This window comes from Schistocerca cancellata, chromosome 4 (assembly GCF_023864275.1).
Source record: "Schistocerca cancellata isolate TAMUIC-IGC-003103 chromosome 4, iqSchCanc2.1, whole genome shotgun sequence".
Classification (NCBI taxonomy): domain Eukaryota; kingdom Metazoa; phylum Arthropoda; class Insecta; order Orthoptera; family Acrididae; genus Schistocerca; species Schistocerca cancellata.
Window position 1 is genome coordinate 727883468 of NC_064629.1, and position 17518 is coordinate 727900985.

General features: G+C 35.9%; 1 protein-coding gene across 1 annotated transcript in view; it reads right to left on the minus strand.

The window, feature by feature from the left end:
• Nucleotides 1-17518, minus strand: part of LOC126183798 (delta-1-pyrroline-5-carboxylate dehydrogenase, mitochondrial) — a 112347-nt gene that overhangs the window by 75647 nt on the left and 19182 nt on the right. Inside the window, exons 4-6 of the mRNA XM_049926040.1 lie at nt 7117-7164; nt 6807-7021; nt 819-990 (exon numbers count right to left, since the gene is read on the minus strand). Coding sequence (XP_049781997.1) covers nt 819-990; nt 6807-7021; nt 7117-7164 — 435 coding nt within the window. The remainder of the gene's footprint in view (nt 1-818; nt 991-6806; nt 7022-7116; nt 7165-17518) is intronic.

Below are 17518 nucleotides of genomic sequence, written 5' to 3' on the forward strand. Positions count from 1 at the left end.
TGACGAAACTGTCACAAGTGAAAGAAGTAATATATGACAGGTAAAAACCTTAGAACTGAATAATGATTTAACCAAGATCTGTAGATCTATGGACTAGCACCTGACTAATGAGTCACATTACACTTACAGCACAAAAAACAATGATAATTTTTGCTCTCCACACACCGATTGCAATTACTTTCTCAGAACATACAGTATATAAGAATGTGAACCAAAACATATAATAAATTAAGCAAAAAAGTTGTATCTCATAGAAAGAATAAGGCTGCAGGACATTCTGTGGAATAAATGCTGCTACTCAGCAGAATAACACACACAGGATGGACTGACAAATTGTGCAAGATGAACCTTCATATAAGATTTATCAAGTGGCTCTCTCTACACAGTATTAATGTACTGTATTAATATTAAGTTACTGTTATCAGCGTAAGGTATATTGGAGATACAAATTTTTTGTATCTCCAATACCTGAATAAAATTATCAAAATATGTATTTTATGAGACTAATAAAGTATGATGCAACAATAGCAATGTGTAAACACAAATATATTAATTGTATTTGCCTTGAAAGAAAAAGACAACCCTATTAATCACATTTTCTGCAAACATGGGAAAAAGAGATAAAGATTTAGGTTTGTTCTACATGTGACTGGTTGCTAATACAATAATATGCAACAATATTATCTATCATAATCACAGAATATCTATCAATAAAAATGTGTGCAGCATTAATGAAAGTGGGGGGGGGGGGAGGGGGAAATCTGAAATTAGTGCTGTACCACTAATAATAACTTAAATGAGATGAAAAATGTACTTGCCATTAATGCAGGAGCATATGCCAAATTTCCTCCAATTGCTGTGAAATTAAATGGGCTTATGGCTGCTACAAAACCTTCCAGTCCTCTGAATCTGACACTATTTAGTGTCACCTTTGGGTCAACACTTATTGGCTGATATTTCAACATCTCTTTCAGATAATAGGTGTTAAAGCTGCAAAACAATAGCACCTATGATAATCCTGAAATACCAGCTTGAGAATAATAAGTTACACGATTATTTGATGTAATGAGTGCAAGAAAACATACAATTTAATCACTGTGTAAAATTGCAAATCAAATTCTGCTACAGCACAACACTGAGAGACATTCTTACATCATAACAAATCTAATAGGAAGGTGCTGTTGCATGTGCACCTCCATCCTAATAATAATGACACACTTCACAGTTAGTGACATAGGAGTTTGTTAATTCAAATCAACAGCAAAATGTTGTTGGCAATATCATCTAAACTGTTTTCATTAAAGCAAAAGGGAGCAATTGACAGTAATCTGAACTGTAAAACCTTCTTCACGAGAAATAAGTCCACAAGTGCAGTTTTATTTCTTGTTTCCGTCAATGTTTAGAATAAGTCTTTCCTACTTTTTAAATTGTGGAGTGTACAATGTAAGGCAGAAAAAAATAAAACTCAACATAAATTCCAATTTAAGTGCATCGGACAACATTTGTGCATTGCATTTTTAAAAGTAAAAGGTTCTGTGCCATACAGACTTTCATATTATTTTGGGAACCCCCAGACTCAAAGTTCACCAGAAGCTTGACAGACCATGTGCTGTATTTTCCGCTCATAACTATACTGTATTAACTTGTTGAAATAATACACAGGCTACAAAGACAGATGAGTTATGTTTGCAAAACTTGAACCTTTTATAATGATTAATGCTTCTTTCACTGTAAAATGTTTACTTGGAACAGACATGCACGATGCAAATTTGTGCAAAAAGCTGTGTCAGGAATTAAAAATTAATCAATTACCTTGTCATTTTCATACTTAAAGCCAATGGATCTTACAAGTAATTGGCTCGCCTGAACCTAAATGTGAAAATCTTCTAATGTTTGGTGCTCTGCAGTATGCAAGTATTTGTTAAAAGAAAACTCGCTATACACAATGAGTCGCATGTGGCTTTCTAATATTTTGTTATTTCACATGGGTAGGAAGGTAGCCAGAAAGCTATGATCATTCAGTATGTGTGTAAATTAAGTAACCAAGTGATGTGGTTAATAAGGACACAGATAAACAGCAGTAAAATAAATGTCCCAAAAGTATAATTTGTGCTCAAAACTTATTTATGGTCAAGTAGCAACCAATGGGATTGTTTAAATAGACATACATGTTTTGACAAATTTTATGAGTTACAACTATCCTCGATCTCCATCATGTTCTGTTGAACCATCAGTTAAATATAGGTCTTCACATCACAACCAGCACCAAAGTTGCACAACTACTTGAACACCCACTCCCTGCTACAAAAGGTTTGGCTAAATGAAGGACAACATGGAACTAAAAAAAACCAACTGCTGCTGCTGCTGCTGCTGCTGCTGCTAAGGAGTTTGAAGCTGAGTTAAACAATATCAAATAGGATATAGTTGTTTTATCAGAAATGCAAAAGAATTAAATACATTTGCCATATTTTAAGCCAGAGGAACAGAGCAAGAAGGAAATTTGAGTAAAGTTTTTATTGTAAACAAGAAAATTAGAAATGATATTGCAAATATCAAAGGAATCTGAGTCTAAAGATTGTTATTTAATAAATAACATAATATGCAGCAACGTGCTCACATTTGGATGAGGAGATAAAAATCACTGTGGAGTTACATAAACGTATAAATGACAACAAAGGCCATTTCAAGATGGTTAAGGGATATTTTGAATGTAAAAGTATGGCGAATACTAAAAATCAATTATTTGGTGGGAAATTTTGGTTATTGTATCAGGAATGAAAGAGGTCATTAGGACATTAACTCCTCTAATTTTCCAAAAGTGCAAGATGTTTGTCTTAAGACGTTCTTTGACAAAAAAATTAATATAAAATGGTCTTGGCAAAGATAAAATTAAACTGACACTATTTTATGATACAATGCATGAATTGTACAGTGTGTGATGGTTGTAGAACATTTCAAAATTTCAAGCGATTATACAACTATTAAGATGCAGTATGTAGAAAAGCCTCTGTGGAGATTGTAAAGAAGGATAAACAAACTACAAGATTTAAAACTTACTTAGATAACACAGTTGGCAAGAACACTGTCTGAAAAAGACAGAAAGTTTGGGTATTTAATTCGTGGAGAGCATATGGTTGTAATCTGTTATGAAATTTCACTATGATTAATATACCTGGTGCTAACACATTATGATATGCCACAGAACACAACAGTTCCTTGGATTTGTAATGTGGATACTCATATAACTGCCTTAATCACCCTTCACACAGTCAATGGAAAATGCAGGCGGAACAAGTACAGATTAGGTCGTTCTCCCCTTCAGCACTTACTTCTAGCATTACAGTGGTTTCAGTGGCACACTACTCTTCTAATTTTTACTTATGTCATTTCCAGCATTGTTAGGAAGTGAAGTCACTAGCACAGTTTACAAGGTATATTATAGTTCCAGAGAAATCATTAGAAAATGTCTGAGTGAAACGGGTAGGGGGGGGGGGGGGGGGGGAGAGGACAACAACAGAAGACAAATAGCTAGCTTTGCGAGATCAAACAGTGAAGGCAGGAAAGAATAAAGTAGGTAAAATACAAGCCCTAGTAGAAATCCTCGGATAGCACAGGATATACTAAATTTATTGTTGGAACAAGAAAACATAAAAATGCATCAAATGAAGCAAGTAAAAGGAAATACAGAGATCTAAAAAATGAAACAGACAGAAAATGGCTACACAAGAATGGCTAGAGGACAAATGCAAGGTTGTAGAATCACAAATGACTAGGGGGACATGTATATACCACGCATAGAAAAATCGGAGACATTTGAAGAAAAGAGAAGCAATATATGAATATCAACAGCTCAGATGGCCTACACTTATAGCATTGGTATACCATTGGTGGATTTAGACTAACGTTGACTGGACTACATTCTTTGTAATTCTGAAGGTACTAGGGGTAAAATACAGGGAGCGGAAGGTTATTTATTATTTGTACGGAAACCAGACTGTGGGTATGAGTCCACAGACATGAAAGGGAAGCAATAGTTCAGAAGGGCATTAGACTGGGTTATAGCTCATCTCAGATGTTAATCTCTGCATTGAGCAAGCTGCAAAGGAAACTAGATAAATATTTAGAGAAGGATTTAAAGTTCAGGTAGCAGAAATAAAAATTTTGGGGGTTTGTCGGTGGCACTGTAATTCTGTCAGAGAAGGCAAAGTACTTGGAATAGCAGCTGAACAGAATGGGCAATGTCTTGAGAAGAAGATATAAAATGAACATCAACAAAAATAAAACAAGAGTAATGGAATGTAATTTAATTAAATCATGTGCTACTGAAAGAATAAGATTATGAAACAAGGCACTAAAAGTACTAAGTGAATTCAGCTATTTGGACAGCAAAATAATAGTTTATGGATGAAGTACAAGGGATATAAAATGCAGACTGGCAATAACAAGAAAAGCATTCCTAAAAAAAAGAAGTAATTTGTTAAAATCTAACATAAATTAAAGTTAAGAAGTCTTTCCTGAAGGTAGCTGTGAGGAGTGTAGCCTCACATGGAAGTGAAATGAGGATGATAAGAAGTTCACACGAGATAGCAGAAGTTTTTGAAATGTGATGCTACGGAGGAATGCTGAAAATTAGGTGGGTAGATCAAACAACAAATGACAAAGTACTGAATAAATTGGGGAAAAAGATATTTATAGCACAACATATCCTTAGGTGTTGAGGAATAGTTAATTTGCTAATGAAGGGAGTGAGTGTATTAGATCAAACTATTCTGCTTTGTATTTAATACTAAAGGAGAACAAAATTACAATAATTTCTTGTGACTCAAAATAGTGAGAACCTAAGCATTTAAAAGATAAATATTCTAATAGCCTTCAAAACTTGGTTTAAATTTGACAAGAAAATCTCCAAAAATATGGTACTGACAAATTGGCTTCACACAAACTACTATCCACACATCGATTCTTGCTCAGTAACTTTATGCTTCTGCATAAGATGCTAACAGTGTTTTGAGCCAAATTTCTAAACATTCATGTAACCCAAACATGTTTCAAAACGCAGATTGCATTCAAGATCTCACACCAGTCATTTCAGAGACTGCTATTACCTTGGTACCTCTATAAGGAGAAAATGACTGCAGTACTTCAAGAATGAATGATTTGTTGCAATCACTAATTAGTTTAGATACAATACATACACCAGAAAATGGTTAAGTGAGATTTTCCTATTATGTTATGAAGGCTATTCAGAAAGTAGGGAATGTTTCCATCTGATGCCGCTAGGTGCGCGCCGATCGCATATATGTATATGCTCAGCAGCTCAGTCAGCATCCATCCGTGACAGCGGGAACATCTCTGCGCGTCTAGTTTATTCAATATTCGAATTCGAAATGTGCACTGCAATCAAAAATCCCGCCAGTTGTGATGTGCAGTCTGTGATATGGTTTTTATTAGCAAAAAACCTAAAACCTGTAGAAATTTATCGTTAACTGTGCGAAGTGTACAGAAACAATGTAATGAGTGAATGTTCCATCTGGAAATAGTGCATTCGGTTTAAAAATGGCTGAACCAACATTCATGATGAAGAGACGAGTGGACGCCCGTGCATTGTGACTGACGATCTTGTCACTCAAGTTGGTGAAATGATTCATGAAAACCATCACTCCACAATAATGGAGCTTTCGCTTTCTTTTCCTCAAGTTTCACAGACTTTGTTGTTTGAAATTGTCACTCAAAATATAGGCTACCACAAATTTTGTGCATGATGGGTGCCCAAACTGCTTACATAGCACCATAAAGAACAGAGAATGGGGGCAATGTTGACATTTCTGGAGTCCTACCACCAACATGGTGATTCATTACTGGATTGAATCGTAACCAGTGACGAGACTTGGGTGAAACACGTCAATTGCGAGACAAAATTACAGTCTATGGAGTGAGGGCCCAAAAGGTCCTCCCAAAAACCAAGAAAATGTTTGCAAACCTTGTCAGCAAGGAAGCTGATGGCGACAGTGTTTTGGGGTAGGTAAGGTGTGCTGCTTATTGATTTTTTCAAACGTGGAGCAACAATAAATTCTGCCCGGTACTGTCAAACTTTGCACAGCCTTAGAAGAGCAGTTCAAAACAAATGTCAAGGAAAGCTGACATCCAAAATTTTGTTTTTGCACGACAATGCCCGACCTCACACGGCAAACCACATTAAATAACTCCTTAATTCATTCAAACAGGAAATTTTCCCTCATCCGCTCTACAGCCCCGATCTTGTACCAAGTGACTTCCACTTGTTTCCCAAGATGAAGAACTGGCTTGCAACGCAGGGCTTTGATGATGACGCGGAACTCCAGGCGGGCGTGACTCACTGCCTGAAGTCTCAGGCACCAGAATTTTACGATGAAGGTCTTTCAAAGCTTGTCCACCACTATGAAAAGTGCCCCAATGTGTTTGGTGACTATGTGGAAAAGTAATATGTCAGTCACTCTTTCAGATGTATATAATAAAATGTATTTCTTCTACTTAGTTATTTTTAATAACAGAACATTCCTTACTTTCTGAATAGCCCTCATATCTTAGTCACATGAAAACTTTACAAATCAGTCACAAGCCATCAGAAATTCTGCAGCATCAGAATCTTTTATCAATTTCTACGTAGGGCCACCACAACTTGCAACAAAAATTTGCAACTTGTGACAAGAATGAGGCATGCTCTCTCAAGTTGCATATTTTCAAATATTTAAAGTAGTTAGTCCGCCAAAACATAACTGATTACCCTACAGAAGTACGCCATATGACTTTCATAGCACAGTACTTACTTAAAGAAGTCTGCTAATTCACAAGCTGAGTCAATTTCAGCTTGAACCACTGTTTTGGATTGACCCAACATAGTAACTGCATTAAGATCAAATCTATACTTTGTTGCAATCATTTCTGCTGCTCTCTGAAAGATTTTTATTTTCTCTTGCCAAGGAACCTGTGCCCATTTCTTTTGTGCTTGCAAAGCAGTGTCTATCGCATTATCTAACAATTTCTGGAATGAGAATAATTTTTTTAACAAAAAATAAAAGAAAATGGTCATTTATGACATAACTGCATAATTAACTTGCAAAAGAAAATATAACTAACCTTATCTGCCTGGTACACTTTAGCCAGCTTCTGATGTCTGTTGTGTGGCTGCAAAAGACAGGTATTAATGACAGACATTAATTATTGCCCATAAGGAACTACATATTATTATCAAAAGTTAAAAAATTGCACATATTTCCCTGTAGGACTATAAATGATTGCAACGACAATACAATATCAAGCTTATTCCATATCCCGCACATTCCTCAAACTATTAGCCAGATACATTTCCAATCAAGTATGTGTCCAGTCGATCTTATCTCCATATTTATTCATCGAGAAGCTTCCATAACCATGTTTGTCCATCAAAAATCTTGGTATAGTACAAAAGTGACAGATAGATACTTCTACTTTAACTTACAACAAAAGCGTATGCTTTCATGGTGACCTGACATTTATACACATGGTATCTGAACTGGACATGGGTGCACAGACACCACTGCAAACAGGCCCATGCTGAGGGCACAGAAACAATGGGGACACAAAAACTGGCAAAAAAAAAGTCAATTTAAGATCAGTTCATGATAGATATGTGAGTTTCCTATCCCTGCAGAATCTATTTTCTGCCTTTGAGAAGAAGCCTTTTGCTCAGCCCATGACCGAACGTGCTTGCTGTTGTGACAGTATCATTTCACCCAATTAGCATCATAAAGAAAAAACTACTATTGAACAGGTGTCAAATAGGTTATGATATGCCAACAGTCTACTCTGTTCACACAGCTCCCTTCAACACAGCTCACTCATGTTCAACAATGGAGTTTTTGTTCCTACTTTGCTGTGGTATTTGAGTATCTCAGATGCCACCAAGCAAGTTCTGAACCAAATATACTATTTGACTGAAGGCTTCTGATTTTTGACGATCTCTGCCAACTGAGGGCTGAAGTGTCACTGCTTCAAAGTATCTGATAGAATGGTAAGTGAATTGGCATGCAGATCTCTCACATAACTCATAATTTCACCTCACTTTACATTCCTGTTGGGAATGCCTTAAATGAGAACTCTGTGTCTTATTTTGAAAAATATACCTCAGATTTGGTGTCACATATAGCAGAAATATCACTACAGATGAGTTATTGAATGAAACAGCAGCTTTAAAGTTCCAGCAGAAAGAGTTGATGAGCGCTGATACAGCTTTTTATTTGCATGTTTCGAAGGTTTTTTTCCCATAGAGTAGGTTATGAGATACTTATCTAAACAATGAAATAGCTTTGGTGTTATTTATGATAATTCAATTGACTGGAGCATTCTGTGAACACTATTTCAGCAAATTACAGATGATAAAAAGCTACTTAAGATTGAGTGTATGTGAAGCAAGACTGTGAAATTCAGTTTTGTCAACAGAATACGACACAGCTGCTACATTTGGCTTAAATGACATATTCAAGGGGTTTTCTTTGCTCAAATTAAGAAAATTAAAATTAAAATTATAATAAAAACACAATTCTTAGAAAGGTATGTGTTCTCCACGCTTAATTACAGCCCTTTATCTTTTATTTCCAATTAATAATTTATGCACGAATAATTTATGAGGGGCAAGTAAAATATGTTCTTTATTATACATCATACTAAAATATAATAGACATATGTTTAGTTTTACTTCCAATTTCTTTATACAGTTCATACAATGTTTTAATAATTTCCTACGATGATACATCTAATTTGTAGGGTGCAATAATTTTCAGTAACACTTCTTTTTTATTAAAACTATTTTTGAAATTATAGAATTTCGTAAGTATGTCTAGTTTATTCTGGAGGAGCTGGGGGAGGGGAAGGGGAAGTGGCAGCTTTAGCAGTTCTGCCAGAGGGTTGAGCATCACCTCACTATGGCTCTCATGGACACTAATCCAGCCATAATTAATTGCTTCTGTTATTGACAGACAGGAAACAACATCAGAAAATTGTATCTGTGTGTTCTTGTGTGCTACAAACAAGCACTTATGTTCAGCTATCAGGTTCCAGTTCTTATTTGTAAGCTTATCTGTTACATAATTGACTTGTTATTTCTATTGATTTGATTGCTAAAACGTTACATACTTATTTCTTGGTTTGTCTATATCCTTTATTTTATTGTTTATGATAAAAGAAAGTTCAAGTGTAAAAGACGTATTAACTCCATTGGAAGAAGAAATTCAATAAAGTGAGTTCACAGCAAGAAGCCTCAAATGCCATTGCAGTAATTGTAGTTGTGGTAAAAAATGACAAGACATGTCAGAAAGGTAAATGTACCAGCACTCCTAAAATCATCATCATCATCATCATCATCATCATCATCATCATCATCTAACAAAATCAATATCTTTCTATGTATGAAAAATGTGATGTTACAGTAGAAAGTGGTGAGAATTTATATGCTGTAGTTTAGCAAAGTATGATCCATATCTGTAACCCGAATTACTGTTGAAGCTATACAAATTGCATTTATCATAGTAATATTGGCACATGATTATCACACAGTGACAGTATTTGCATGGAAATAATTGAGCAAGTGCTGTAATTAATTCCCACTCATTTAGATGATTTGTACCTGAGCAATACATACATAGCAATGACACCATTTACAGTGTGTTCATATTAGGCCAACTCATTAATGTCTCCACTGTTTGCCACCAGCTTTGTTGCAGAATTGCTGTAAGAGGGTTGTGTTAACTGAATACCCTATATTCAGTAAAGATTATTGCAATGTCGTAAGGATCTTATAAGCTCAACCAATATTTCAGAATAATTTGTGCTAATCATTTGTGAAGAGTCCTGTTCACTGATTTAGTTTTTCAGTATTCCACCAATGAATTGAGTTCTATCAAATGTCCATATCTGTTCTCAAACCACTGATACAAAACTGATATTTTCAATGAAAGAGAATATTTAAAATTTTCTGGTACTGCAGATTAATAATGGCATCAAGGAACAGTCATATTACCAGTAACCTTAATGTAAGAAAGCTTCATAATAAATGTATCAGGACTCATGTTTTTATCAAAGCAAATCACTTACAATAATGGTCCAGTGAGACACACGTAAGGTCACCTCCTTTCAGTGATCATACTACAATGAAAACATGTTTCATAATCTTCATTAACAAACTTATTTCTTGTTACTAATCAATTTGCAATTAAGAGTTGACATATACTGTGTAAGTAGTTAAGTCCAAGAAATATAACCAGTGGTCCTGACATTCAGATCAAAATTTTCAAACAAATTCCATAAAACACGTATGTAGGGAAATACAATCAAGAAATTCTGTTAATCCTTGTGAAAATACGTTAAACTTTTTGCGCCTTTTTAGTCTCTGCTTCTCTTGCTTCTCACGGTATTAATCAGAACACTGCTTACTGTAATGTTAATTGAGTTACAATTCAAAACCAAATACAAATATAAAATTCCTGTAAGGCAATTTATTTCAAAAAGTATTTCTCTTTCATTTTATTGCTATCAATTCATATGAGTATAATTCAGGAGCAACTGAACTGTAATCAGTGAGAATAAAAATTTCATCATCGTGAAGCCCTGATGCACTTCCTTTCCGCTGGCTATCATATTACCATTTCAATCAATCCAATTTGTTACATTTTGTAATTATCTACATAATGGTCTTTTTAGTAAACCCATTGGATGTGCAAATGGGCAAGGCCAAATATCACAGATCAGCCATAAGAGGTTCTGTAACAGGATAAATATAGGACTGCCCGGTGGCAGTCTTAGCTCAGTTTTCTGTTATCTGACCTGCCTCTGCAAGTGAGATTGTGCAGTGCTATGGCTGTTTATATTGTGTTTAGTGCTATGATCCAAAAACTTGTGGTTTCTGCCAATTCTTGTCCATATGGGACTTTTATTACAAAATAAGTATTATCTGACTAAATCACACTTTGACTTTATTAAGTTATCTGGAACTATCTCATATTAATTTCCATTGTGGTTCAGATGAATATTTCACCAAGAACTGTTTGGTTCATGGACTAACAAGTAATTTTACATTGTTTTTACAGAAATTACCTGTGTTAATAAACATTGTTGGCTCTCAGTGAGGGCTACAACAATATTATTAAAACAAAGATTTTTGTAAACCTTTTACTCATCAATTTAAATTCATTAATCAAAGCTCTTCCATATATCTGTGTCAGATCTACTTGTTTGTAATTTGTACACCGACGGAAAATACAAATTGGAATATATGTTAATGATGACACAACACCATCCAAGGTGGTTTAGTTCATGCTGTATAAGCAGTTTCTTTGTCAAAGTCTACAGCAATCCTATTTATTTATTTATTTATTGCTCCTGTAAATCTAAGCCTATATGGTGTACAAAAGATAATGAATCATTCCTTAAGTACCACACACATTATTTTTTTCTCCTTATATCAATTTAGCAAAGGTTAATATTACACAATATCTTATTACCTATACACTTTACAAAAATAATCTTAATTTGTGCTGCAGTTTTCATTTTCTTGAAACTCCCTTATGTGTAGAAGCAGTGCTTCACTAAGTAATCCTTCTCTGTTGATTTGAAATTGTTTCTGTCTATTATTATTTTTGTGGATTTTGGTAATGCATTTCTTTAATAGTGCTGTTTCTTTTCTGTTGTACATGTGTATCACATATTTGTTCTGCATGGCAGCTATGCACAGATTCATAAGGACGATGCATGGACTGCTACTTTTTGATTTTTTCTTTTATAATTATTACATTTTCTAGTATGTAAATACATGGATGTGGTAGTATTTTATTTTTCTTAAGTAGTGGCTTCCATCATGGTCTTTGATCTATCCCTTCCATTAGTCTAGAAACCTTTTTCTGTAATTTAAATTACTTCAAACTTGGTCCACAATTTCCCCAAAATACTACACAATATTTTAGTACTGACTGAATATAAACAAAATATATGGTCCTGAGATTATAGTATGATTATGAAACATGTTTTGCCCAGTTTTCTGTTTATGTAGCCTACATGTGTATCCCATTTCATATTCTGTTGTATGCATACACAAAGAAATTTTGCACACACTGCTTTGCCATTTGTTTAGCCATTTATTTCAGAATGTGGATTAGCTAATGTCCTATTCTTGGTGGTGAACACGTCCACTGCAACAGTTTTTTCCCAGATTTATCATCAAGATGTTTGGATCAAAGTATTCTGCTATAGTCTTTGTGAAGGCTTTACTGTTGTTTTCATATATAGTTCACCATTGCCATTTGAGTTTACATATTATCATTTTGTCATTTGGAGATAGTGAGTGGAATTGTGGGCACTAAAAAATGAAGTGCAAAGTGGAGAAATTGGAATATTTCCAATGTATTCTCCTGTTTAAGTTCAATACAGAGATGACAGCACCAGAGGCAGCCAGAAACATTAGCATGGTGTATGACGATAATGCCAATGGATAGAGCATGGCAAGAAAATGTTCTCATATTGAGGAGGATCATTTTGACATTAGTGACTCTCGATGTTCAGGAAGACCTTTATGTTTGAAGCAGATCGTTTAAATGCACTAATCCACAATCACCCATGTCAGTGAACTTGAAAACTGGCAAATGCGATCAACTGTGATCAGTCCATCGCCATGTGACGTTTGTATGCAATGGGGTGGATTCAAAAATTACGTGTATGGGTACTGCATGCTCTAATCCAAAATCACAAAAACCAGCAGGTGGCCATATGCACATATCGACTTGCTTGTCATCAATTGGCTCATGAACAACATTGACTATTCCTATCCTGTATCACTGCTGTTGATGAGAGTTGAGCCCAAACAAAGCAGCAATTCCCCCTAATGCATCTGGACGAACAGCGACATTGTGGTGTACTACAAATTGCTTCCCCCAGGTGTAATCATCACTGCTGATATTTATCAACAACAACTAAGATGTCTTGCAGAGGCAATCCAAAAGGAATGACCAGAAAGCTGAGTGAAGTGATGCTACTCCACGATAATGCATGCTTGCATTCTGCTAGACCAACAAAAACATTGTACACGAGTTGTGTTGGTAAGTCATGACACACCTACCTTATTCACCTGATCTTGGGTCCTCAGATTTCCACCTTTTCCTCTCTCTATCTAACAACATTCAAGGGACTACCTTTCTGGATAAAATGCACTCTGAACATGACTCGACAAATTCTTCACCTCAAAATCACGTGACTTCTACAATCACAGAATCAAAAAGTCACCCCAGCACTGGCAGACTGTTGTAAATAGTGAAGGAAAGTATATTATTGATCACTAAATTCTCTGTTATGTGTATTTGTTGTTTTTATTAAACTTACAGAGAAACACTATGAATTTATGCAACAACTCAAGATGATTCACATATATTAAGAACAGGATTGGACCCAAACTGGAACTTTAGGGAACTCCATGTTTGACCACTCATACATCACACTGATGGGTACTGACTGCCACATTTACTTTATATGTTATCTCTATCAGCTGTTTTCTTTCATTGATGTATGATTTAATTCAATTATGTGCTGCTCCCCTAACACCTAAATTACGGCTCTTACCAAGTAATTTATCATGACTTATGGCATCAAACATTTTTGATAAACCTAGGAATATGCTCAGGGTATGTTCCTGCCTACCTATGGATTGTAGCATTACATACAGAAAAGAAAAGTTGCTGTTTCTGTTGAGTGATTTTTCCTAAAACCACATTGTGATTTTATTAGTATATTATATTCATTTATGAAATCAAACAGTCCTTCATAAAAAATATTTCTCTAAAATTTTTGAAACTACAGACAGCAGAGAAACACTTCTATAGTTTGACACCTCTTGCTGGCTTCTCTTTTTGTAGTGGTTTCACTTTAGTAATTTTTAAGCATGCTGGAAAACTGCCAGTTGAGAAGGACAGGTTTATGAGACAGATCAGTGGTTCAGAGATTAAGTCCACACATTTTTTACAATGAAATCTGGTATTTTATCTATTCCTGATGAGTGTTTTGCTTTAACAATCTTGCTGTACTTTTTATATATTAGTTGGCATGAGAAATATTGTGTCATCTATCTGATTAATTTTTTATATCATTTGTATGGGCTGTTTATGGGTCAGTATGCTCAATAGGCTTTTCTGCTACATTCACAAAATCACTAAATTATGCAATACATTGCAGAGAACTGTCAAAGCTGCAATATTGATTTCCTTTATTACTCGATCACTAGTTTTGAGACTAAGTTCATTATCAAGTCATCCCACAAGCTATGCAATACCATACTTTACAGCAGCCACATGAATGTTCATTGTAGTACAACATATCTTTAGTATACAGCAGTACATCTACGTCTACATACATACTCCGCAAGCCACCGTATGGTACATGGTGGAGGGTATGCTGTATCACTACTCCTGCCCATCCTGTCCACCAGATCATTTATGCATACAGGAAATAAAAGCAGTCGTATCACACTTCCCTGCGGCATTCCTGGCAATAGCATTGTCTCTTATGCACACTCGCCATTGAGGACAACATACTGGGTGCTATTACTTAAGAAGTCTTCGAACTGCTTGCATGTCTGGCAACCTATTCCGCATGCTCCTACAACAGTCTGCAATCTGGTACTATGTCACATGCTTTTCGGTAATCTAGAAATATGGGATCTGCCTGTTGCCCTTTATCCATAATTTGCAGTACATGATGTGAGAAAAGGGCAAGTTGAGTTTCCGAAGACTGGTGCTTTCTAAAACCATGATGATTTGTGGAAATAAGCTTTTCAGTCTCTAGAAAATTTATTGTATTAGAAATCAGAATATGTTCTAGAACTCCACAAAAACTGATGTTAAGGATATTCTTCTGTAATTTTGTGGGTCTATTCTTTTAGCCTTCTTATATACAGGAGTCACCTATGCCTTTTTTTCCAGCTGTTTGCAATTTTGTGCTGGCAAGAGAATTATGAGAAATGTAAATAAGGGGCCAATGCTATACAGTAATCTTTGTAAAAGTGAACTCCGATTCCATCAGGACTTGGTCACTTATTTGCTTTCAACCCTTTAAGCTGTCTCTCTACACCAGCAATGCTTATCACTGTGTCCTATATAGGGGACTCTGTGTGACAGTAACAACAGTATATTTCTACGATTCTTCTGTGTGGAAGATTTCTTGAATGTGGAATTTTGAATTTCGGCTTTCATTTTACTATCTTCAACTACCACACCAGACTGGTGAGTGAGTGACAGGATGGAAGCCTTAGACCCACTTAGCGAATTTACATATGACCAGAATTTCTCGGGTTCTCGACCAGATCTTTTTCTGTACAACAGTGGTAGTTGTTGTATGCTTCGCGCATACATCTTTTCGCAGACACACGGACCTCTAACCTTTGCCTGTTATCCTGTGTGCGTTTTCTTTTGAACTGTGAGTGCAACAGCCTTTGCTTCCTCAGAATTTTCCAAATTTCATTGTTACACCATAGTGTCTTTTCCACCCTTAATACACTTACTAGGTACATACTGGTCCACAGCACGATTTACAATCAGTTTAAACTTTGCCCATAATTCTTCTATGTCCACCATACTGGAACTAAACGATTGCAATGCACTAAGTGAGATGATAACAACTGCTTACCTTCTTTTTCAATCAGAAACACTCTCCCAGCCTTCTTGGTTGTTTTGTTAACTTTTCAAAACATAGCCACTATGATGATATCATGATCACTAGCCCCTGCCTCTATACTGATGCCATCAATATGATCCGGCCTGTTTGTAGCCACAAGATCTAAAATATTTCCACCATGTGGGCTGCCTAACTAGCTGCTCAAGACAGTTTTAGGAAAATGTATTCAAAAGTATTTTGCAAGACTGTCTGTCTGCACCCCCCACAATGAATCTGTAGACGTCCCAAACTATACTTGATAGGTTAAAGTCGCCTCTAACTATTATTGCATAATCCAGGTACCTATGCACTACTGGCCGTAGACTTTCTTTGAATGACTCTAGAACTGTCACAGCAAAGTCAGGTGCTGATAAAAGCATCCAACAATTAACTTTATTTCACCTAAACCTGTTATACATGACCAGATAACTTCATTGTCACCCTTAATTTCAACGTCAACAGACACAATATTTTTGTCAACTGCAATGAACACTCCCCCTCCTATGGCATCTAATCTGTTCTTCCAATAAATATTCCATGACACACTAAGTACCTCAGAGCTTTCTACTTCGGGTTTTAGCCATCTCTTGGTCCTAGGAATAATTTGAGCATGAGGAGTTTGTGAATACTTAAGACAATTTACTAATAAAATTTTACAGTCAAAATGCCTCTACTCTGGACACTGTCTGATGTCTCTATCTGCAAATCAGCTAGTGAGTATTCATCAGAGTACCTCAGACTAACATCTAGCCTAAAAAAAAACCATGTGCACCCCACAAGTACTCTGCTAATCATGTAGCTGCTTCTCTCATGTAGTACACACTTGACCTATCAACATGTAGTGCACACTTGACCTATCAAGGTGAGTCCTAAAATTCCCTACCAGATAACCCAAGTCTAGAAATCTGCAGCCAAGACCGTCACAGAGTCAACGATGCCTTTGTTCGAGACCCTCCACTCGGCTCCAAACCGAAGGATCCTGATCAACTCTGGGAACAATGCTGCAAATTGCAAGCTCTGCTTGCACTCTGCCAGCAGCCTTCACCACCTCTGCCAGCTGCCTGTTTGAAATGAGGATGGCTTCAGGACCCATGTGACAGGCATTGTTGTTCCCGACATAGCCACAACTCGCAGGCGACTGCACCCTGCACTATCGATAGATGCAGGCAAGGCCACCTCCTCACTTATTACACAAGGACTGAACATTCTGATAGAAAAGCATAAAATTAGGGACCACATTTTGTGGACTGCTTGCTTTAGCGCATACTTCTGTTTTGCTTTCTGACTCCTGTTTCTCCTTCTTTTTTTGAGTAGATGATTTATTCTACTGGAGGACAGAAATCTAATATTATTATATTCTTATTTAAATTATCACCCTCTTTACTAAAACTCAGTTTACCTTGTTTTTTTTTAAAAAAAATAACTGCACACATATCTACCAAAACTTTACTGCAAGTTCAAATGGAATCCATCTTGTGATAGGCAGTTACTGGTAACGAATTTATTAAGACCTAAAAATACTGCCCCTAAAGTATCACACTGTTTTCACATCCAGTTCTTTATTCTGTTCTGTTTAGCTATCACTCACTGATCTTCTATGCATAATTCCACTTATCACTATCCTGGATCCGGGACAAACAGTTTTGGCTGTTCTAATTATTTTTGTTGTTTTATTTATGATCTGAATTTCACTGCAGCTGCAAAGACAATCTGTCCCAACATGCACAAAGACACTTTTATATATTTCACTGCAGGCTGTAGACCAAACTACCTCTGAGTTTTGTTTGGCAATCCAGATGTTTTTCAGGTGTTTATT